Source organism: Chanos chanos, chromosome 2 (assembly GCF_902362185.1).
Source record: "Chanos chanos chromosome 2, fChaCha1.1, whole genome shotgun sequence".
Lineage (NCBI taxonomy): Eukaryota > Metazoa > Chordata > Actinopteri > Gonorynchiformes > Chanidae > Chanos > Chanos chanos.
The window spans coordinates 5,343,772-5,368,862 of NC_044496.1; the positions used below are offsets into that span (position 1 = coordinate 5,343,772).

A 25,091-nucleotide genomic window follows, 5' to 3' on the forward strand; every position below is an offset into this window, starting at 1 on the left:
AAGGACAATTCAGAGCTCCGTGCTGTAGAATCCCCACGTCTGACACATCTGTGTTCGATTTAAATGACTGTACGAATCAGCTTGACTTCAGCTTGACTCTCTTCAGTCAGAATAAAGTGTCCTTCACCGTCAATGGCTCATTTGCATATTCGGAGGGATATGTGTCCTTATCTAAGGAATTAGGCTAATCACTGTAATTATGATTTACTTCTTACAGATATCACCGCTTCATCTGTTCTTCAGAGAAAGTGACCTAGCTGAAAAAGAGTCTGTTTGAGGACTTTAAATTAAAAAAAAAAACCTCAAGTTCTTATTAGTCACTTCACTGTAGACTTCACCATGAACAGTATGTTAACTATGCCACATGTTGTCCGTTGGTTGGCGGTGTCAGCAGTACTGACCTATGGCCAAATACAGAAGGGAGCCTGAACACTGGAAAGCCTTGGTTGTGCTGATATATGTTTTCTTTGTGTGGGCAGCAGGATTTAGATTGCAGCTGTATACATTTTATTTCTTTTCTCTGTGCACCGTCAGCAGTATCAGAAATAATCCAGGGCTTCCTCTGAGAGAGAAAGTGCCCTTTTCTCCACACGGAGCAGAGACTATCACAGCCTAAACTGGCCCAAACTTCAAACACCTTTGACGACGCACATTTGAAGGTTGTGCGTGCCGCATGGCGGAGGGTAAGGTTGGTGTAGGACAGTAGTATGCGTGAGAAAGGCTCTCCCCTCTCTCCTTTTGTCTCCTGCATGTCACAGCCTGTTGTTTACAGGGGCAAATCAGCAGGGGAGCAGTGGCAAGTGTTGTCCCATCAGTAGATTATAAAGGAGTACTGCTTCCACACCTCACACTCAGCAGGGGAGCACCATGCTAACGGCCGCCACTGTTGGCTGTGCGGGGTTCTGATGGATGGTTCTAGAATTGTTAGATCTGTGAAAACATTCTAAGAACAGCTCTTCTAGACTGCCTAGAATTACATCTATGGTTTGAGAGCAGTGTGACCATCATTGAGAATCAAGAAGGCAGACGTGTTTGGGAGTCTTGGGAATGTGACAATTCCATTATTTTAAGTATTTTTTTCTGAGTGTAACATGATTCTTTCTCTGTCTCTTACTTATCAGTCAGTAAGTGTCTCTCTCTCTCTCTCTCTCTCTCTCTCTCTCTCTCTCTCTCTCTCACTTATCAGTCAGTAAGTGTCTCTCTCTCTGTCTCTCTCTCTCTTATCAGTCAGTAAGTGTAGGTAGTGTGTTTGGGCAGGATGGGCTGCCCTCTCAAAAGGTTTACAGAGTGTTTGTAGAGCCCGGGCCCAGGGCTTGAACAGTCAGGACTTGTGGATGTATGTCTGTGTGTGTGTGTGTGTGTGTGTGTGTGTGTGTGTGTGTGTGTGTGTGTGTGCATATAAGTGTGTGTGTGTGTGTGCATGCACAAGGGTTTGATTGCTTTAGGAATGTCTGACTTAAATTTCTCAATCTTAAAACTCCCTGTTACCATCTGCCTCGTCACACTCTCTGAAGGCCTCTCTCACACTCAGTTATTCTCTGCTTCATTCACACCAGGAATGTGATATTTCACAATTCTGCCGTCACTGCTGGAGATTGTAATGTGAATATGCTGCTTCAACAGAGATTAAGCTTTTATTTCTTAATAAGTTATGTAACTAAGGGACGCTCTGTTACCTTTGACTGAAGCATAATCACGTTGGACTCATTCATATTATGACCTGCTTAAAACACAAGACCAATGGCGTGTTATTAGTGTTGCTGTTTTTGTTCCTTTTTTTTTTAGTTCAGATTGATCTACAACCTCTTAAAAGGTAAACCTCCCAAAGTGTTGTCCTTGTGTTCGTGTTTTCAGCAGCAAACCACATTGTTCTGAGTTTCCTGTTGAACTTATTGGACGCCCTTTCTAAAACTGGTATTAAAATGCTCAACAGTAACACGCACTTAATTTGTATTCAACCTTTCCCCCAGATCGATCTCCTGAACTGGCTTTTTTGGAAAATTCGGATTCTTGGAAAAAATTCTAAATACAGACATCATTTGTCATGTGAAGGGTTTTTTTTTTTTGGGGATGGATAAATATTTCCTGGACGGGTTGTTTTTCTGGCCCGTGTGCTATATTTGATGGTAAGAGTGATGTTTCAGGTGGACTTGACGTGCTGGGCAGGAAGAGCGGTCGTTAGTCAGTGAGAAAACGGAAACTCATCAGCCTTTTGATGTGGATGCTGGAGGACCTGGAGAGGTGGGAGAAAAGGCAGCATCTGTTTCACCCTTCAGGAAGAGGGTCAGAAACAAACTGTTTTTCTTCTTATCTGTTTCTATCAGCTTTGCTGTGCTGTGTTGGATTTTGAGTCTCTTTGAGGCTGTATGGTGTATGCTGCTGTTGTAATCATTGTGATGTACTACTATTTTGCTCAGTTTCCATCTTCCCAACCGTTTTTACACGGTGAATGATCAGTAGAGTTTAGACAAATGATGGCAACACACTATCTCTTTTTTATTGCCATTGCATGCTTTCTCTCACTCTCTCTCTCTCTCTCTCTCTCTCTCTCTGCTGGTAGTTGTCTTACAAATGGACAGCTGGCCCATTCTGTCACTCGTGTTAGTGTGAAAGGTCAGGTCTCTGGTGGCCTACGCCCACATGTTAGAGGGAATGAATGTGTGTTTGTGTGTGTGTGTGTGTTTGTGTGTCTTGTTACCTCAGAACTGCTGGGCATCACCACTCCCCCGCACACAAACACACACACACACACACACAAAGTTTGCTTTAATAATCTTGTAAACAAGGTGAAACTCTGACCGCGGTTTATTAACAACTTGTCATATGTTGTTGCACAGTCATACCCAACCAAGCCACTATTCTGAAAACTGAACAGCCGCTTTTCTGGGGGGCAGTGCAGTACTGTCTAGCTAGGCTAAGGGTGGAGGGTTCTACAGAGTATATTAGTTAGAATATATCATTTAGAATATATCAGCAACAAAATTGGCTCTTTCATTGGGTAAATCTGGATTATGGTGTGAAATAGACCTAACCATTGTTAGATCATATCACCAAACATGTGATACTTTCACAAGTAACTTTATTAAGGATGCTGTACATTTTGTGAATTTGAGTATTGGTTTGGTATTGATGTTTAGCAAACCCTTTTGCATCTCCTCTCTCTCTCTCTCTCTCTGTGTCTCTTGCACACCCACACCCACACCCACACCCAGCCCCCAACGTACTTTAAAAGTCGCTAAAATGTTTTCTAGGAGAACCATAGCACCCTTGGGAACAGATGCAATTGATTATTCATTGAAGAGAGTGCAGCCTAGAGAGAAAAAGAAAGGCTTAGTTAAGTAATCTAATATTGTCTGTACACCACCACAGGCTGGCTGGTTAAAAGGACAGATGTTTGATTAAGGCTGTGTATCCTGTGTTCACCCTGACGTGAGCATTATCATTAATGAACGCATTCACCAACACAACTCAGCAGGGCTCAAATCACCTGTAAGACACTTTCAAAGGGACAGCCTCTCGTTTTGTGTGAGGATACGTGTTTGTCAGATGTGTTTTAGTTTCACAAAGGGAATACAGTATCCACTGTGCATTCACAAAGGACATGGAGTCACAACTTAATGCTCAGAGAATCTCTCTTATATTGAGAAACTGGAAGACACATACACATTTACTCTACTCTCTCTCTCTCTCTCTCTCTCTCTCTCTCTGTCTGTCTCTCTCTCTCTCTCCCACGCACACACATAAGCATACACTTACACTTACACGTACACATACACACCACAAATGCACAGTTTCCCATAGTCTCATAAAGCAGTAAGCATGTTTACCCCGTAGGCATGGCTACAACACTCTACAGAATGATACCATTGTGGACACGGCCCAGATTTTTCAAACTTGTCTTGCTAAAGCCTTAGGAAAAAAAAAGAAGAAAAAAAAAAAATAAAGAATGAGAGAAAAAGAGAGAAAGATGGCTGGCTGTGTGGCCTTTCAAATCTGGAGAATATTAAGCAGCCTGCTGGAAAGCCACTCCAAATCCCGCTTTCCTTTCTTTTAGTCTGGGACACTTGTCTACTAAAATTAGTGAGTGCAGACCTGGGGCTATGCACTGTGTATTTACTGCAGTAGGATGCCCAGAGCAGAGAGAGAGAGAGAGAGCAAGCTATGATCTACATAATAGGTAGACAAAAAGAAAGAATGTTGTAGCCTATATTTTCCTTTCTTGTGAGGATGTTTGCTTTCGCACCCTTTCTGGAGGGGAGGGCACATATTGATCCCTCTTCCTTCCTGGGGTATTAACTCAAATACCTTTTCCCTGGCCACAGAAGTTATGACTGAAAAACACCATCAGGACAGGCTTTCTTCCAAAACCGTGACATTAGACAAGCCAGTCATGATACGACTGAACAGTGAACGCGCCTCTGAAACGTTGCATCTACGTTAGCACAGCGTTGTGAATCTGACGTGCTAATAGGACGTGACTGTTAGCGTGCAGCCATTCAGGCTGTCAGTGGGAGTACATTAGGTCAGTGTGACTGGTACAGTGTGGGCTTTAAATTGGTGCGGGTGTGGGGGTGTGGGGGGGGGGGGGGGGGGGGGGAAAGGGGAGGGCTACAGGGGGCTAATGATCAGATGCATAATTCAGCAGGCTGTAGGCCCTGGGTGGGCCATGGGGTCTAATCCCACTGGACGGGGGGGGGGAGGCTCTCAGACTGGGATGGATACTTTGTTGGCATCTCACACAGGACTGCTTTAGATGGACAAAAATAAATAAATAAATAAAAAAGGGGAAAAAAGAAAGAAAGAAAACTCCTCTTATGCGTTTCCAAAGAGATTTACAGCCCGATTCCAACTGTTTTCTCATGCCTCTGCCTCCCTCCAGCCCCCAAGCCCCACCCACCCCTCAGCAAACGGCATAGTGGAATTTGTGTAGTGTGACCAAGATTTTAAATTACCTTCTGCCTGAGCGTCGGACATCTAAATAACATGGATGAGGGCCAGCGGTACATTTCCGATGAGTTTGGATAAACATTTACCTCACCATCAAACAGAGGAGATTTTAGCATGAGGCAGTGTGGGGATCTAAACCCATTTAGTGTAATGCATCTCTAATTTACATCACATATGGGTCCAGCACTGGACCGCTGCTCCATATGGGAATGGTTGCAGGGAGAGAAAGAGAAAACAGTCGGAGGGGGGATATGAACTTGTTTATTGAAGGGTTCAGATATAGATCAGTGCTGTGTGCAGGAGGGGGAGATTCTGAATAAGACAGACATTATATCTTGAGGCAAACAACAGCATCTCTATGTCTCTGTCCCCTATCTGTAATCCGTTCCTCTGAATTGAGTCAGTACACAGACATCGGTGTGTGTGTGTGTGTGTGTGTGTGTGTGTGTGTGTGTGCGCATGTGCGTGTGTATATGTGTGTGTCCGTCTGTCCCAGGCTAATCAGAGTTAATTTGCCTTATAAACACGTCAGTCATGTAACTCATACATCCTGAGAAATAATCTGCGTATGTGTGTGCATGTGTTATACTCTCATACAGCTCAGCCATCTGAAATAATAAAACACACAGACAAACACACACACTCACACACACTCACACAAACCAAATCAAGATTCAGCTTTGGAGACCACGACTGGTCAAGCCTAAATTGCTTCCTCCCTTTAACCAAATGAAAATATTTCTTTTCCTCGTCTACAGGAAATGCCGATTCTACTTATCTCCTCGGTGTTTAACTCTGTAAATGATTAACTTACCCTTTTTTAACCATTGTTGTTAATTGATAACCCATTGGCCTAAATTGATTTTTCATGTCTAAACGTTGATCAGAGAGGATATAAGAGCGTCTGTGTGTATACAAGCGTGTGTGTGTGTGTGTGTGTGTGTGTGTGTGTGTGTGTTTGAGAGAGAAGCCTGCCGGTGTGTGTATAGCCTGTATTGATAGAACACTGCGTACAAAAGATAGGGCAGACTCATTGTTGCCTGTGCGCTCGGTCACACAGTCTGGCTTATCTGTCAGTGTGGCGTCTGCATTTTCATGGCTGTCTCCCTCCGTCTCTCTTTTCTTAAGACACCTGCAGGGCCAGGGCCTCAGTAACATGGCTACACTGGCCCTCATGCTTGTGAAAGGGAATGTAGGAAAATACCACAATGCTATATGCACATTTCTCCATTGTCAGTCCAAAAGAAAAAAAAAAAAACATCCCAAGAGGTGAAGAGGTGCAGAGTCTCAGTTTTATTTTTAGTCTTCCCCATATAAGACTGTCTGTCTGTTATAATATTTTAAATGGTCTTTTTTCAAATGTATCACATCAACAATGAGGATAAACAATAACACAGCAGTCAATTGAGCAAGAATGCGCTTGTGTGTGTGTGTGTGCGCGTGTGTGTGTATGCGTGTGTGTGTGCGTGTGTGTGTGCATGCGTGTGTGTGCATGTGCGTGTGCGCGTGTGTGTGTGTGTGCCCATCTGTGTGCTCTATATATTTAGATACCGACACATACGAATATAAACACACTTTATATTGGCCTGTAATTTCTTCTTCTTCTTCTTCTTTTAATGCTGAAAACTCTTTCCAGATGCTGGATCTTTTACAGTGTTTGTTTGTCCAGTAAGACTCACAGATGGTAGAACTGGGACATTTACACATCCACACCTGCAGCGCTGAAACAGATCCCGCAGCTGCGCCTCATGTTGTTGTTGTTGTTTTTCTTCCTTTTTTTTTTTTTCTTTTTCCCAGTGAAGATGCTGCTGTTCTCATAGGTCCTTTGTTAGCTCATGTGATCCTTGGCCGATCCCCCGGACCTCTCCTAAACCTGAGAATCCTGTAATATTACACTGAATCTAATCCCTCACCCTGCAGAAAACACTACCGCACACTTCAAATGTCAGATTCTGTTCAACTGTTACTGACAAGTTTGTTGTCGAGACAGGCGCTATATTTGACAGATAATGCTTTGACGCTGGAAGAGTAGGAGGAGTTGTATGTGTGTGGATGTGTATGTCTGTGGGAGGGGTGTGTGTGTATGTGTGTGTGTGTGTGTGTGTATGTGTCTTGGGCGTGACAGTTTAGATGTGGCAGCTCCTTTAGGGTGCATTACTTTAGTGACTTCAATAGAACAGGTGTCATTAATGAGTGTCTAGCTGCTTTGTGGCTAAGCCAGTTGTTGGGCAGATTCCGTGAGATAGATGCATGGATTAGCAGGGCTGTTTCAGAGAGATTGGTTTCATTAGCAGGTAAATTGTCTGAGATTCATCTTGTATGTATGTGTGTCTCCAAAGCTGAATCTTGATTTGGTTTGTGTGAGTGTGGGTGTGAGTGTGTGTGTGTGTGTGTGTGTGTTTGTGTATGTGTGTGTGTGTTGTGGGTGAGTGGGTGGGTGGCTGAATGAGATTGGGGCAGTTTGAGAGGAGCTTTGTAGCCCCAGTATTGGGGTAACTAAGCACGGACCCCTGCTAGCAATACGGTCTCCATGTCAGACAGCTGAAATTCTCATTGGGTTACTAGCGTCCCAAGGGACTCCTCTATTTAGGGCAAAGACTAACCCCCTTCCACCCTGCTTCAACTGTCAGACAGAGGGGGGGGGGGGGGGGGGGGGGTTGTTGTCAAGAAATCTGGAGAAAAGGCCAAGATGTCAAGATCAAAACGGGACAGCACTAATAGGCAAAGAGTCAAAGAGACTGTTCGTGTCCTTAAGCTGAGAAAAACAAGTTCCCTGAAAAGACTGGCCATGATATAAGCACTAAACTCAGTGGTCAGTGTTCTCTTGACTAGTCAGGGCTGATATTTTTAGCAGGCTTTGGCCTACTGCTCCTCTACAAGCCTGATGGAGTCACGTTTCACTGGGGGTCTCTGTCTTCTCTTGGGCTTTTGCCTACACAGCCCAATTAAAGAGACCACCGTGCATCTGCCCTCTCATTTAGGGCTGAGAACAGAAGAGTCTGTCTAAGTGTCAACAGAAGGTTTGGTCATACTGTTGTCTCGGGCTCTCTTTGGTATGTGTGTATGTTGTGATTGTGTGAGTGGGTGTGCGTGTGTGTGTGTTTGTGTATCGGTACAGTGGGTCTTTACTGTTGACTGCATGTTTCAGGATCTGCTCTGGGGATCAGCTGTGCCCTGGTTTGACTGGTGGCACCATAGCATGCTGACAGAGTTGAGGTTTTTTTGTTTTTTTCCAAAACTGTTCTGTTTACCATAAATCCATAATATTGCATTGGACTGAGAGTATGTGTCCGTTGATTTGACGGTAATGATGAATGAATGCAACCATTTTAGTGCAGATGAAAACTAAGAATGACTTTGATTCATATCTTCGAATTTTAATCATGGAACAGCGGTGTTTCAGTTGAATACAGAGTGTGTCTTCTGCTAAACATATTGAGTTTAACATGTGTTTTCGCTTGTGCTCTGAATCTCTGATATGTGTTTGTACGTATATGTATATATGTATATGAAATATGCATTCATTCATTTAAGGGTAATGATGAATGAATTGAGTGTAGTTGAATGAAATGAGTGTAGTTGAAAGCTTTTTTCATATCTTTGACTGTAATCAATCAATCAAAGTTATGAAACTGGATTGGAGAGTGCTCCGCTGGCTAGATGTATAGATTTGAAGTTGAACATATGTACATATTTTTTTCCTCTACAGGACTCTGAATCTCTGGACAACTGTATCCAGAGCACGCTGTCAGCGCTTTACCCCCCTTTTGAGGCGACCGCTGCCACCGTGCTCTGCCAGGTGTTCGACGTCGTCGAGACGACATACCGTGGAGACGGACTCAAATACCTCATCGACTTCTTGGTCCCCGCAAAACACATCCTTCAGAGTATCCAGCAGGATGCTTGCGTGAGTGTCTCATCCGTGTTTTTTTTGTCTTTCTCTCACTCTCTCACAGTTTAGTCTCTCTCTCTCTCTCTCTGTGTCTTTATCCGGCTCAGTCACTATCTATCTCTCTCTGTCACATGCGCTCCCTACTTTCTCTCTTTCTTTACTGGTGCGTTTGTCTCCTGAGGCATGCCCACCGTGTGTCACAAGACAGGACAGTCAGCCACCCACTCTGTGCCTAGACCTTCTCTCTCTCTCTCTCTCTCTCTCTCTCTCTATCTCTCTCTCTCTCTCCCTCTTTTCTCTAGCTCTCCCTTTCCCCTGTCCCTGTCTCAGGTCGTGTTCTGTCACGTTTGAGATTGCCGCACTGTGTGTCTTGTTTGGTTAGGTGAACTTCTCTCTCTCTGTGGTTTCTACCATTAGTCATCGTGTGGGCGTAGCGTGAATGTGAACAAAAGACTTTGACCTGCCACAGTACTGTGTTTATCTTCTGGTTATTTGAGAAGAAGCCCCTAAGGCTCCCCCATGTACTCTCAGGAGCAGACAGCTGTACAACCAGTCTATGCGGGCGAATATTAGAATATCAAATATTCAAATTATCACAAGTTGTCTGGACCGCATGCTTCAGTCGCTAGCCCCTTACGCTCTAACAAGTTTGGGCTGTATCCACAGCCATGTCGAGCAGATAACCATATGTATATTTATATACCATCCACTTGACACGGAGAAGATTTACTGAACAGTTGTTGTAAACACAGCTACTCTCCTTCGGCCCTCTTTAAGGATCTGTCCATGCGTGTCGTGTTTATGTGTTTGTGTGTGTGTGTGTGCCTGTCCTTGTTCGTTGCTTTACAAGGGGAGAGAGGGCAACTCAGCAGGAATAATGCACTTTTAATGAACTATAAAGCACATTTCTTTCAAAGGACAACCTTTAAAAAAGATTGCTGTTTTCTGTCGCTGACGAGCGCTGTCGGCGGCTAGCCTTTCATCAGCCTGAGAGGAGAACAGAGTGCGTGACACCCTATCTCTTTAACTCAGGCCTCTTCCATTGGCTAAGGTGTCACCCTACAAGCACTCTGAGGATTTGGTACTTGAATAGACTGGATGAGCTCATTCAGGCAGTCAAAGAGAGAGAAAACGAGAGAAAAGCCACGTGTTTACTGGTCTTTTAGTCCTGTGAAGACATTCGGGTCAGTTCATTTACCTGCGTTCCCTTAGTTCAGCTCTTAGCCACATAACTACAACAAAGCCATCATGGGTTTAAGGACAGATGGAGTTTTCTGTCTCTGACAGGCTGATTAGTGTCAGAGGATTGGGGGAGAAAAAAAAGAGAAAGCTTAGACATGCTAATAGCATGTTTGATGAAAGTGGATGGGAACTGACGTTTGTGAAGCTTTGAGTTCTCTGCCTCTTTTGTTCGGATTCAGTGACACAGGAACCTTGGTTCTGTCCAAAACCTGAAGTCTTTCACAGGCCTTGTTTTTAATGCTGAGAGTAAGTCAGCAAAACCAGTGAACCTGAGACAGGGAAAAGGACAGGGTTCACTGGCCGTGATGGCGTTGATAGCAGACAGGCCGGAGGAACTTGTCCTCTCTCCTCCTTTCCTGGCCCCCCATTCACTCAGCGGCTCCGAGAAACAGAGGAGCACAAAGGAATAGTCTGTGAGGCTCCGTGCAGTCAGATGCTCCGCGGATGCCCCCACAGTCTCACGGAGGAGTCTAGGAATGAGCCGAGTTATTTGTTCCGGTGTGCGGCTTGAAAGGTGACCTTCAGGCGGAAATCATTTGACACTGGTTTGTTGACACACCCCCCCCTTGCTAGTGCTGCTGGTGCTGCTGCTGTGTGTGTGTGTGTGTGTGTGTGTGTGTGTGTGTTTAGCCATACTTGTGAGCACTGTGGGAAAATCGGCCAAGAATTGCACCTGGTGTCAGAGGAGCTACTCACCGCGGTCAGGATCTCCCGTCTTTTCAGTTGAGCTTCGTGGTTTGATGGCCTGAGTGGTGGTGAGCGGGAGGGTAATGGGAAACAGAAGCCGGGGTTTCGGCGAATAAAAAGCCTTTTCACCCACCCTCATAACCTCAACCCAAGGACAGACTAGCCCTCTTCCTCCTCAGACTATTTCAGGGGCTCCTTTTCAAAGGAAATGGGTCAATTTTGGCAATCCAGAGTCAAGCAGCCAGGGAATATTCATTTCGTCCTTTAGATCTTTCATGGCCCCGTTTGCATCAAGTTACAAAACAGGACAGTTTCACTGTCTGAAGCAGACCATGACCAGATAATATGGTATGACTGACTGAATCGTGGAACGGTGAGAGTTGTTTTGGTTTTTCCGTTTGTTTACCGTGTAAAGAAGCAAAGCTAGTTTCTACTGCCACGGTCAATGCAGTGTGGCAGACAGGCCGAGCTGGGAGCTAAGTCAAGCCATCATTCACTTAAATAAGAGGAGAAAGATGGTCTTTCTGTTTTTTCACTGGGACAGTTTTGTTATAAATGGCATTATTGTTCATTCTCTCACACTGTCCAGAGCTCCTTGAATCAACTTAAAATGTCCCCTTTGCATGCCTTTCCATTATCCAGCTCTGAGAGGTCCTGTGAACTTTTAATCTTGTTATCCACCATAATGTATAAACTGGATGGCATCCCAGAAACACTTTAAAAATGTGACCTGACTTATGTCTTTGATCACACTCTTGATGCATTACCATCCTGATCATCTACAGCAGATCTGATTGAACACGTGGTACCAGTAGCGTTCTATCAGGTTTGATCTCAGCTGTGTTGTCTGTATAATGGTGATAGGCATCTGTTTTGTAAATACATCAGCTTCTTTGTAAATACATGAGCAGAGAAAATAGCACATTGTGCCATGATTATGTTACAGGAAGAACTAAGCGTGTGAAAGATCATGTGGTACACTGTGTTCTTCCTCGAGGTTTTTGTTTGTTTGTTTGTTTGTTTGTTTTTGTTTTGTTTTGTTTTTTCTTTTTGAAGTATAACATTGAACCATTTTAAGAATCAGAAGAATGCAGAGGCACTGTTCTTTTCTTGGTTTTCCTCTGAATTTTACATTGTTTCAGTTTACAATGGCTTTTTTAGCATCTTCTGCAGCCAAAAGAAATGGACGGCTAATTTAGGTAAACAAGCTGCCCCATTACGTTTAAGAAGTCCTTTGTGAAATCCTTTGCGATTCCTTCGAGTCTAATATTTTCATATTCTTTTGTAGAATCATATGATGCAGTAATTATGTCTCTTGAAATTCGGTAGCATGCATGCAAAAGCTTCCCACACTTAACCTGGTGTCTGCTCCAAGGACTGTAACACAATGCTACAGAACTGTTAACAGATCAGCACTGTGCTTCTAACAACAATCAAAAAACCAACTTGTAACACCTCTGTCCTGTCTTTCTCTTTTGTTTCCCATACAGTTCCCGTACTGTGGCTACCTATTCCGTCACGAGGGTTGGCCACTGTGTGTCCATGAGAAGGTCATAATCCAGCTGTCCGCACTGGACAAGCGTGTCCTGCAGCCTGGAGACTTCTACCTGCAGGTGGCGCCGACACCGAAGAGCCCACCGCGTATCATCGTCAAATGCCTGGCATTGAACGGCCAGTATGTTGAAGAACTGGAAGTGCCAGAGCTAGCCTACACTTCTATCTTCACTATGGCCTGGCTAGACTCGATCAACCGAGAACGTGGAGGCGCCTCCGCGTTGGAGCACTGCCTCCTGTCCACGGACAGCAACATCTTCCGAGTGCCCTGGGAGGACGTGGTGCACCCGGAGTTCATCAGCAGGCCCAAAGCCATCACGCCTGGAATTGGGACTATTGGGACTATGAATGGGGATGGGGAGGGAGAAGAGAGAGACTCTGAAACAGAGGAGAATGACAGTCCTCCAGAGCCCACTGATCAGGGGCTTTTGATTGACACTTCGACAGTCCAGTTAGGGGAGGCTGAGGATAATAACAAAGGGGTTAAGGTTCTCCCTGCTCTAGAACAGTCCAATAAGGATACCAGTGGGAGGAGCTCAAGCAGCGCTGATGCTGAGGACTCAGAGGGCGAGTATGTGGAGCTAGCGGAGATCACATTGCCACGCTTTTCTCCACAAAAAGGCTCTCTGACACAGTCTATAAGCATGAACTACAGGAACCTACACAAACCACGAACTTCCGGGCTTACTCAGCCGAAACCCGTATCCACCGAAGGTCCCCTGAAAGGCAGCGCCTGCTCCCAGACCATGGTGTGCAACATGCTAATCCAAGAAAGTCTGAATGACCCCTTTCAGCCTGTGATTTTAACCCCCACTTCCCCAACAGAGACAAAGGGCCAACAGCTGCCATCAGACCGGACAGAGCCCACCTGTTTGGAAGGTACAGCTTCCTCTGACAGTGTGTCGCATGTGTCTGAGAGAGCGTGTGTGTCTGATGCTGAGGCTCCAGTACCATCTGATTCGAACAACACTAGCAGTGTGTCGCAGACAGACGTTGAGGGGTTGAAAGATTTCCCTCAGACTCCTGTAGCTAACATGTCAGTGACAGAGGAGTCCGACCAGGTTTCGGCAGGGGAGATGGAGTCTATGATAGACGAGTCTGAAAAATGCTCGCAGATCAACGTTGAATCTGAACTTAAAGGTGAGGTCAGAGTTGAGGCAGAGTGCAGCCTTGCAGGTTGTCTTGATAAGGTGGACCAGAATCCACCGTCTGACACTGAGCACGTAGCTATGACCGAGTCTCCGCGGGAACAAACAGGCATGCAGTCAGAGAGCACCGAAGGTCAGACCCAGCCACACACCACGACTGAGCAGGTTAATCCTCTTGTCCCGTCAGAATGTTTGACTTTGACCAGTGAAAACAGCCCCAGCGACAGCGGTGAGGAACGTAGACTGGGCTCAGGGGCCCTGCAGACGGAGCAGGTAGACTATGCCTCTGTCTCCCAGGCCCCTGCAGAGGGTCAGGTTACAGCTAACCAGCAGGGTCAGCAGAGGACAGGGCCAGGGTTAGAGAGCCAGTCAGAGAGAGAAATGGAGGGAGAGGCTGAAATAGAGACAAAGAGAGAGGTAGAGACAGAAAGTGGTCGGAGGCCAGACAGAAGGAGTAACTCCAGCTGTGGTAGAGGCAGAGACACGTTCTGAGGAGCAGGGAGAGAAAGAGATGGAGGGAGAAAGGGAGAGCAGGAGCTTGGCAACCGAAAAATGTGATGCCAGTAAAAAGGGTGAGGAAACCGATCAAACAGGTCTGTCAGAGGCCATGCCCATAAAGACATTAGTGACAGTTCAGGAGGAGGGACCTTCAACTCTGAGTACAGCAGTTATGTTTGAGAAGGCAGAAAGCAAGGAGACAGATTCAGAGGTCCAAAAGACAGAAAGAAAAACAGAAGAAGGAGAGGTGGAGGGGAAGAAAGATGTGGAAGAAAAGTTAGATGAAGGGCAGGTGGAACAGAATGTGAGTGTGAATTCGGGGTCGAAGAGCGAGGTTGTAGAGCCAGGCTGTCTCGTAAACGATGGGCAGGTATGCGTAGGTGCCAGCCAACACAACACCAGCACAGATTCAACAAGCTCTCAAAGCGTAGACGTTATCCGGGACCAGGACAGGGTGATTCCAAATGGACACACAAACTCAGAACACCCAGGCACACAGAATCGAAACACACACGCAGAGGGAGAGGACGTTCCAAACGCCACTGGTGGAACACAGGAGAGAACAGAGGATGAGAAAGAGGAGGAGAGCAAGAGGCTAAAGGAGAAAAGCTCTGAGTCTGAGGTCATGCTCCATGTTAATGGTTCCTCAGAGCACCCAGATCAACCAGCAGTCGTGGAGCTACAGCAACAGCAACGACAAGGTAGTCTTCAGTTCCTCCAGTCCAGAACCCCTTACACGTCCCTTTATTCTTTCCCTGTCAAGCAACTGTCCATCTCCTTTCAGAACAGTTCTCTTGCTTAACTCCCTGTTTTTACCCTTTTAATCCTATGTGACCTCAACTCAGCTGCTGCATTTGGCCTTCAGTTCCTCCCTAAGACTAGGTTCAACCACATGCTTCTCTCCACCTCCTCTCTCTCTTCCTTGTTCACTCCTTTCTTGTCCTGCTCCTTCATTGCTTCATCCTGCTGTCATCACTCACGGTAATGCTAATCCATCACTCTTTGACCGTACTCTGACCATCTTTATCACAGTTTCTTTTTTTGCCTCTGTTTTGTGCTGCTTGATTTTCTTTCTTTTCTTTTCTTTTTTTTGGTCTTTGTACTTCTTTATTTTCACCCCCCCCCCCCCCCCAACTGTTGAGACTTTTTCTATATAGTACATATATTTAACTGTACCTGACTGCACTTAGCTTGTTGTTGTACTAACTGTCTCCATGGTTACAGGAGAAGTTAGCTTTGGCATAATCAAGCTATATTTTAGCCATTCATCTAGTGCTCCGTCCACCTGATATATTTACCTTATGATTAGCACACTTCCTTTCTCTTTGGTTCGAAACTGAATCCTGTCACTGGACTGAAGCCTCTGGCGTCAGGCGACTGGCAGGATACAAACCGATCTCATACGACCCATGACACAGTGAGAGAGAGAGAGAGAGAGCAGGTTTTCTCCTCAGTCTGAGGAAGGGGGAAAAAAAATAAAAACAAGTAAATGCTAAGGCCTGTTTCTGCTTAAGCTACATATTTTTTACAAAGACAGACTCAGTTCTAACAGGTCATATTGAGGCCTCTAGACGTTTTTTTGCGGTTGTTTTTCAAATTTTTTTGATGAACATTTCAACTGAAAGATGTCCAGTGCTGACCAAGATTTAAATCCAATTTGGAAGGAGACGGAAGGAATGAAAGATGGAAGACACTTTAACTTCTGTGAATCATAAGGGCAGGAGTGTTTTGGTAATCCAATATGACTTGTTTTGAATGCATTTTTGGATTTGTTGTGGGTTTTTTTTTTTTTTTTAAACTTGGGATTGGACAATGTTTACTCCATGCCTGGTGAGTTTTTCTCTTTTTTTTTTTTTTTTTTTACCCTTCCTAATTCATAATACTGTGCTACACACATGCATATGGTCTGGGTGTGCACATTATATTGTTCCTGAGCAGCGTAGATGTGTACTATCCGTGTTTTGATGACTGGGTGGTTCGGATGTGAATGGAGCTGTGCAGCTGTGGGGTAGGTAAGGTTACACAGTCAAGGCATTGAGAGAGAGCGAGGGGGGGAGGGGCATTCCAAGGTGTCTCGGAATAGGTGAAAGATGCGAGCGGTGAATTAAAGGGGATTCTGTGCGCTGTGTCTGTTGTGGATTTTGACGCTCTCCAGGTGGGTGGCATTTCTATGTTTTCTAAGGATTCGGGTTTTTTTTTTAAATGAATATTTAATCATGGATTAGAGTGAAATTTGTCTAGTGGCATGTGTTGTATTTTTTTATTTATTTATTTTTTTTTATCGTAGTGGCATTTAAATCTAGACAACAAGTTTAAATTGTCTGAGAGAGAGAGAGAGAGAGAGAGGGGAAAAATGTCCTGAATGTTTCTTTGGTGTAAGTAATTCTGCTGGCTTTCAGAAAAGGTTTATTTCTGGAGAGCTATTTTAGTATGTGATTTATAGTCGGTGTTAGCGTTAAAAGCAGTTCATTTAATGACAATACAGTCTGTGAACTGGGCAGGAATGGCTTTGACAGATGCCTTTAGCCAGTAGAACACACATCAGGTAGAGTTTTTCCACAAGAGAATAGAAAGCCTGACAGCTTGGACGGAGTGCTAACACACGACTTTGGCAAATGATCCATTTGCTGACGAGTGATCTTCATCACACACACACACACACACACATACACACACAAATGCACAGGGTAGTATAAACACATACTTTCTTTCTCTCTCTCTCTGTTTCTCTCTCTGTTTCTCTCTCTCTCTCTCCCTTAGTCTCTTGCTCACTCTCTGTCTCTCTCTCTCTCTGTGTTATTGTGTCATTTAAGAGAGTGTGAAGTCTGCCATATGGATTTATACTCATATGGATTCCCTACTCATTTGAGTTGGCTGTGTGTTATGTGAATCCCGAGAGGTGCAGCCTGATGCTGCAGGCTACACGTCAAATCGTGTGAAAACATGTGTGACGGGGTGAGGGGAAAGAGACAGGGAAAACGCAGAAGACGAGGCAGACAGAGGCTCCGGCCTGCGGGTTCCATCGTATTCGCCCTCTTACACAGAGGAGAGCATTCTACTGAACCCAAACACGCTCCTCTGCACCCCCCTTTTCTGTTTGCTCCTCCTCTGCTCCCCTGATCTCCTTGGGACTCCCAGAGAGGAGGAAAGTGCTGACAGTGTTAGCTTTTAACAGACTGAGCCAGTTCTGACAGGAGGTGAAATGAAGTGGAGACAGGCCAGGCCAAGAGCACCTACAATGAGTGTAAAACGTTTAATGGAGCTCCTATTTTTCACATTCGCCGGTGCGTTATCTGTGTCAGGAGTAACATTCCGGTTAAATCCGCTCACGTCTCGGAAGCACAAATCCTACTTGAAATACGGCGGCCTCAGCGAGATCATGTCTCAGAACGATTTATCCCTGTTTTCCTTGTGCCGCCGTAAGCTGTTTTACGAGCACGTATCAACATTTGGAATTCCCTGCTCCCTCTCTCATCTGCTTTTGATCTCAGAGATACTGCAGCAGTAAAGCTGGGCAGTATAAGTGGGAGATTTTTTATCGATCTCCGCAAGCGTTTTCCGTGCACCTCCGTCGCGCCGTCACGGCTCACAGATTTTCGTCGGTTCTAGGATTCTGGCACGCCAGTCCACACACAGAATGATGTGGATTGACCTACAGTCTGCGATTTTGAAGTTGAGTCTAGCCACAGAATGGTACTGATTTGGCACAAACTTCCCTTCGGGATGTTTGTGTGTGTGTGTGTTACAGGACTCATTCAGAGAATGTAGATCTCATTGCTGTTCATTCTTGTGATTCCTTTTTTGCTTGAGAAACACAGACTTGTAGAGTTTAGGGTGTTCTGTGCACTTGTTCACGCTTGGAGTGAGGCATTTTGAAGACTTTTGAAGATTTCAGTCCAGACAAAGACCTTCAGTTTGCCTGAGCCTGTAGACAGTCTGGTCAGCACTGGGTAAGCCTAAAAGGTTGCTAGGCTCCGCTCTCATGTGTTTTCGACGTTGCTATACTATCGCGTAATATTAATTGCTTAACATGGCACCAAGGCGAACGGAAAAGTTAGTCAGATATGATGACTGTTCATTCTACCTGCAGGCGGAGAACAAAAGGGTCTGACAGAAATTAGTTAATCAGGTAAACGTGGATGACATAATACATTGCACTGAATGGATTTGTGGGAACTTGTTTTTGCACTCGTGAGAGGCGTATGTGTGTGTGTGTGTGTGTATGTGTGTGTGTGTGTGTGCATGTACATACATGTGTTTTAAATTGTTTTCTCTAATTTTTCGTCTTGTGTCTTTGTCACGCGGGCTCCAATCCGTCAGAAGATCGGCGTCACGCATCGGTCTCCTCTGCAACGAGACAGCTTGACCCTCAGGTGTCCATGTCTCTGAAGAGCCAACCTGTCTTCAGCCAAGTCCACAACGTCAACGCAGAAGTGCTAAGATCAGGAGTGCTCTGTCTGCCAGGTAAGGCCCTCAACTCTCCAGTCAGATGGCACTAGTCAGTATACGGTATACATATATGTGCAACTCGGTTATGAAGGTTTGGGTGCCTGTAAGGGCTAGAATAAAGTTAAAGACAAATTTGAATGATGTTTCTGTGAACACTGCTGTGATGGCTGTGGCTGAGTGACTCTTCTGTGAGCATTCCTATAGCAGAATTACAACGTTACTGAAATTTTGTCAGGCACGAGAGATAAATCTGGGCATGCGCTGGTAACCGTGACAACGAGACACACGATTTGGTTGAACCCGAGCTGCAACAGTGGCGAGCTAGTGCGTATTATGGTCTACTTCTGCACCATACTCAGGTAAGGAGCGTAACTGTGTCCTCTGTCTTTGTCATTCTACTGTTATTAACGTACTGCAGTGGTTGGCGAAGCAGAAGGAGATAGGCCATTCTCAACAAATATGAACAAAATGGCCATGGCTCCAATAGATCTGCAGTTGTTAGTAACTTTCAGGAGTGCTTCACCTCTTGAGCAAGTAGATATCTGTCCTGTTAAGTAACCCTTGCTGATTAAGCGTATGATCAGGCCTGGTCACACACAGAAGGGTGTTAGGAGTTAACTGGGAGTGTATGTTTCACACCACACTCTTCTAAAGATGATGATACAAACGGCCGATGACACATGCTCTACCTGTGTGTGTGTGTGTGTGTGTGTGTGTGTTACAGGAAGGATGTTCGCGCTCTGGGTTTGACTGTTCTGGTCGACGCCCGCAGGTGTTCACCTGTTCCTGCCCTCTTTAAAGCATTTAATGTCCTCCAGGTAAGCACGCTTCCATTGACACACTCCGCGGATATTACACTGGAATGTACATTAGTCATAAATCCGGATCTGAAGCTCTGACGTGCTTTAAACATCTGCGGAGGAAGGAATTCCAAATATAAACCTGGACTGTCACACTGGTATTTCTTTCACTGGAATTTTTAATGAGCTGTCAGAACCAAAAAACCCCCCCAAAAAACAACTCTCACTGAATATGAGAAGTAAGAATTATGTACTCAAGACACACAGAAGACAGAGGGTGACTTCTAGCAAATCCAAATGAAGAGCTGTATAGCATTAATGTGATTTATGATTTATGAGAGGGACTGCAGATTATAGAGCGCAGGGAATAGTACCATCGGCTCTGCACAAACTGCCTCCTCTTTCTCCCCCTCCTCCTCTCAAGATGCAGCGTCCGCATACGAACTCACCTGACTCAGCTGTTGCTGGCCACATGATCATTCGATTAGCAGAGCCATTTGTGCCGGATTAGGGTTTGGAGCAAAAGCCTGTGGGATCGCCTGTGGGTATGCAGTCAGTAACAGCATTGCCATCTCTGACCCTCTGTCTGAAAGGCTGTGCCTCATTATGTCTGAGTTGCTTATGCCAGGGACGATGGAGCTTTGGCCTGTGTGACCTAACACCTGGCTCAGGACTCAACCGAGTGCATGCCAACCATGGGTACGCCAATTACACCCTGTGATTTGGTGAGAGGGGAAAAAAGTGCACAAAACAGACCTCTGTGTGTGTGTGTGTGTGTGTGTGTGTGTGTGTGTGTGTGAGAAAGAGCAAATTACAGAGTGTTTCTAATCAGGAGGATGTTCTCTTTTCCACTGGAGGGAAATAATGTGTTTATGCGGTTTGTAGGAGTTTCTGGAAGATGTTATGTAAGATGGTTTTTTTTTTAAATTATTTTTCTTGCACGCCTGTTTCTGTCAAATGGAACGGTACAGTGCCTTTCCTCATAAATATATCGTGAATTTAGATGTTTTACAGATAAGATTCAGGTGTAAATTTAGTACACAAATGATGCTTTCAACATGACCTTGACATCATTCTTACCAAGTAACAAAGCGCTTCTGACAGATGAGTTCTTTACATAGCCCTTTTTGGTGATGGAGAAAGTATTTGAAATAGTTGTCCTGAATGGCTCTTAACATGAATGATAGATGTTCTGTGTGTGTGTGTGTGTGTGTGTGTGTTTATGTCCGTGTGTATCTGTGTGTGTGTGGGTGTGGTGAGTGTGTTTGTCTATGTCACCCTGTAAAGGGCGTATGTGTTTGCCCTTCACTCCATTCTGGGCCAGTGCTAACAATGGCAGAGAGAGCCGCTGCCGCAGCGTATGGTTTTTAAATGAATGCGTTCTCAAGATCGACTGTCCCACTGGGAAAAAAAACTGGAGGTTCTCTTTGAATGCTCCACAATGGCTGCTGATATCATCATCTTATCACAGCCTCTTTGAGCTGACATTGCACTCCCTCCCCCCCCACCACCCTGAGCCTTGTCTCCCCTCTCTGATGAGTTTAAACCATGACCACCACAGCACTGGATTGGGCTATTGTTTTGTTTTGTTTTTTTTTTCTTTTTTCTTTTTGCATCTATTGATTTGCCTACAATAGCAATGTGGGTTCCATTTAGACGCCTTGATTCCTGCTGTCTTGATCATGGCGCAGATAACGTGAGCTCTTGGCGGCAGTTGCCGTGCAACACCAGGTATTTGGAAGCTGTGACTTTCAAAGCCAAACAAAGCCCCACACGTAGAAGCCCTAAGCTCAAGTCGTTGTATTAATTTAGAAATGTGATGTTCGGAAAGTGAATTATGTTTCTGTCACCTTCTGTCAATCCAGCCTCTGTATCGTGAGTTTACAGTTTATGCAGGTGCCAAAACAGAACGACCAAGACCAGATTTGTCTGTGTAGTTGTGTCTCTAACTATAGAAAGAGCTTTGTGTTTGCAGTTGCTTTATGCTGTTTGTAGTTTGATCACAGATGGATGACTCTGCGCTTCCTGTGCAGATAGACAGTAAGAGATTTGATCTCTTGACTAAATTCACCTGGACATGTCACAGCGAGAACACAAAAAATCCCAAAGTGTGGGGATGACTCAGAGTTTTTGTGTCTGTATGAATGGAGGGGATAGAGACAGAGAGGAAGAGAAAGTGTGTGTGCTTTTCGGTTTGTTTAATCTGATTAAGACTCTTTGTGCAGAGAAGCGAACTGTCGTCGGTTTCGACGAGTGTTTACATACGTTTAATACTCGACGCACCAGGCAACATAGTCCAGGTTTGTTTCTGAATACAAAGTACCTTATTTAAACTCATCCCTCTCAGTGTGTGTCGGGGCTTGCAGTGGATTACATGCCATGTTGTGGCACGCTGTGGGAATCCCACTGAAGATGCAACTATGGAGGTCTCACATTGCCTGACCATAGATTACATTAAACTTCATCATAGGTGTTTTTGAAATTTTGAGAACCAACCAACCAACCAACCCACCAACCAGTCCATCAGTCAGTGAATTGAGTGTGAAGTCAACTAACTGGATTCCAATGATGCTTATGTTTGTAAAGAAGTTTTGTAAAGAAGTTTTGCAAAGAAGTCACCCAAACTCCTCTGTTCATTCTCCGCTGTGTTTGTTCAGAACAAACCACACATTTATCATATCCTCTCCATCTCGCATCTGTTTGGTTTTTGATTCATGTGTCCTGCCACGACGAGGAGACACCAGGGACTGTGATACACTACACGTGTATCATTTTCATTTGGTTTACTTTTCAAACAAACACACTGTAAGCAGCACTCGGAGAAGCTGTACCATCAGCCCTCTGTAAACCAACGAAAGAATGAGAGCGGTTAATACGTATGCCGACATATGTGCCCGTGACATATTACAGACATAAACAGGCTATTGTCACGCTCCGGCAGGGCTGGTTTTAGAACTTGTACCACAGAAGTTTTACTTTATTGTTATGATTGGTTAGGACTTACTCTGTTGTGGACGAAAGCAAGACAGACGACGAACACTTGTGTTTTCTTTTCCCCAACCGTCAATGAAAAACAAAGAAAAGGAGGAAAAAGAAAGTGAGTCCATCAAAGACGATGTCATGAACACGCTGCTGCGACTTGTCTTTTTTTTTTCCCTTTTGTTACAGAGCGTCTGACTTTTATTACAAAGACTAAAACCAGTCTTTTATTGACTCTTGAAATATGAAAGGGTATTATATGAGTGCATATTACTGGACTGTGAGATTCTGTGAAAGGCATTGAAACTTTACTTCAAAGAGCCTTGTTGTCGTCGTGCAAACGTCGGGCTAAAAGCGTACATTAATGTTGGTTTTCACTCCCTCCAGTAGCTGCTACTCCTCTCTTTAATATTAACTTGTGTTTTTTTTTGTTTTGTTTTTTTCCGTCCTGCACCCTCAGAAGGCCACTCAAGTTAATTTGTTCCCCCTTTCTTTTGTTTGTTTGTCTGTTAAACACAGGACACCATGCCTGGCTGCATTCACACTGTACTGCTGTTGGCCGATAGAGATCTGGCTTTACGCTTGGATAAGCCATCCTCCATCCAGGTAAGAGACGCACACTCTCCTCCTCATCTTCACCCGTGCACTGAATCAGTCCCTCATACATGCCGGCAAGAACTGGCGCCAAGATTTGTCTCCAAGCATAGGGGGTGATGGGAGGTTTGTTGACATTGAGACAGCAAAACCTTAAACATAAATAAGAGCGATGACCTTAAACAGAAGGATACGAGCAGACACGTTTTTCAACACTTCAAGGTTTGCCTTCGCTTCAAGCCGAACCGTAACGTTTAATGTGTCCAGAAATGTGCACTGCAGATGAACTGTACCTCAGAAAAAAAAAAAAAAAAATATATATATATAAATTGGAACGACAGCTTAGTCCATGACACTGATTCTGTTTGGGAGTTGTCCTTGGTTCACACTGTTTTGCCTTTGCACTTGGAGAGTCTGGGGCTATTTTAAAACCTAGGCCTGAGTGTCTTGGCTGAAAGTCCCACTGAGTGAAACCGAGTGCAGGTTATTGAGGACGTGCTCAGCTCAAGCACGGCCCAGATCTCCTCAACACGACACCCAGATAACGCCGCGAGTCCTGTTTAGTTTTGTTTACGCCATATGACAAATAGTCAAAGTGCGGTCGGTCGTCAGTCTGTTAACTGGGTAATGACAAAAATGAATGAACCTCGAAACAAGTTAACTGACTGCACAGGGCAAACAAAATAACTCTGGTCAGTAAATCACAGATTCAGTTAACTCTGTCTCCCCAACAGCGCATGCGTGAAACATAAGACTTAATTTTGAAAGATCACTTCTTTCCCGGCTTTAGTTTTCTATCTTGTTCTCATGTTTTCTTTACTCATTACATCTGATGTAGAGCTGTGTTTGCTGAGACTGTAGACACAGCTCTAGTCCCACATATAGTGATCTCTGATTCTGCCTCACAGGCAGAACGTGAGTGGAGTCTGTATTCACTCTGACTCTTTCTCTTTCTCTTTCTGGCTGTTCGTCAGGTGGAACTGCTGACGTCTTTGAAGTCTCTACACAAACATGTGGATATCTCCCAGCTCCCCGCAGAATTTGATGGAACCTTCCCTTTCTCACACATCAGCTGGATCGGCTTCCGAACGGTGAGACACAACCCTTCACATCATCATCATCATCCTCATCCTCATCCTCATCATCATCATCATCATCATCATGTTTGCTGATGACTCATTTTGGTTTCATCAACTTCTTGCACCATATTTTGTAATATCTATCTTGAAGTATGCAGCTAACTTATTCTAAAAATGCTCTGTGGTTTAGAGAGCTTTCATATGCTATTGTTCCTCTGTGTTTGGATTTTTTTTCATTTATACCCATACCTTCTGACAGAGAGTGGAGCAGCTGACCAGTAACTGTCAAGATGCCATCAATCTCCTCCAGAGCACCATCAGCAGTCTGGAGTCCACTGTACTGCCTCCCACGGCAGAGGTATGGTAACGCCACAACACTCGATCACAATCGAACGCAACCCTTGGGGACCAAAATCAATCTTACTTTACCACAAGTAATACATGTAGTCAGTTAATTATCCAGCAATTTATTAACTGAATAAGCAGAGCGACTTTAAAGGTACAGGAAAAGGCAGATTGTTCCAGAGAAGGGGGTTTTAGAATGTTTGCTTTGCAGGACTCGAAGGTTTTTCCAGATTGTTCTATTTTAGAATCTCCAGCTCCTAAACATTCTGCTTTTATCGCTGTTTTGGAGATAGACGTCATTTCAGCATGGCTTTAGTGTAAGGTCTGAATTTAATCCAGTGTATTGCCTTTTTCTGTTTACCGTTTCTTGAAGTCTTTTTTTTTCTTTTTAATCTTTATAAGGTGCCCCAAACCAGAGAAGAGAACATTTTAGTTTCCACAGGAAAGATAATTAATATGTTTCAAATATGTTCTCAGCTCCAGCCTCTGCTCTCGTATTTTGTTCCTCTGATCTTCACTCTTACTAACTTGCCCATTGGACGCATGTCTGTTATCTTATGTTTTCATTTTTCTGAAAATCACTGGCACTATCAAACTTCCGCTGCAACCACACACCAACCAGAGGTCCAGTTCTTTCCCTGCCACCCAGACAGGCAGAGAATGGGAAATGCATCAGAGCTGGCATGCTCTCAGTTTTAGCATGTTAAAAATCTGTGTCAGTGGGACCGTGGATATATTTACCAAAGCCTGCGTTAGCCTTGGGGCCAGAGGGCTTTTATTACCAACACGAAATCAGCAGACCTGCTAATGAAAGCAATCTCAGGAGAGCCTGCGTACCGGCGCCGTTTCTGCTGCACACCACACTGACTGTCTGTCT

At 44.7% G+C, this 25,091-nt stretch overlaps 1 protein-coding gene across 1 annotated transcript in view; it reads left to right on the plus strand.

Moving 5' to 3' along the window:
- The window catches only part of plekhg4 (pleckstrin homology domain containing, family G (with RhoGef domain) member 4), a 62,611-nt gene that overhangs the window by 5,513 nt on the left and 32,007 nt on the right, over positions 1-25,091 (plus strand). The window contains exons 2-10 of the mRNA XM_030794123.1: positions 8,657-8,854; positions 12,259-13,804; positions 14,064-14,669; positions 18,292-18,432; positions 18,653-18,776; positions 19,142-19,235; positions 22,716-22,802; positions 23,765-23,881; positions 24,129-24,227. Of these exons, the coding sequence (XP_030649983.1) occupies positions 8,657-8,854; positions 12,259-13,804; positions 14,064-14,669; positions 18,292-18,432; positions 18,653-18,776; positions 19,142-19,235; positions 22,716-22,802; positions 23,765-23,881; positions 24,129-24,227 (3,012 nt within the window). The remainder of the gene's footprint in view (positions 1-8,656; positions 8,855-12,258; positions 13,805-14,063; positions 14,670-18,291; positions 18,433-18,652; positions 18,777-19,141; positions 19,236-22,715; positions 22,803-23,764; positions 23,882-24,128; positions 24,228-25,091) is intronic.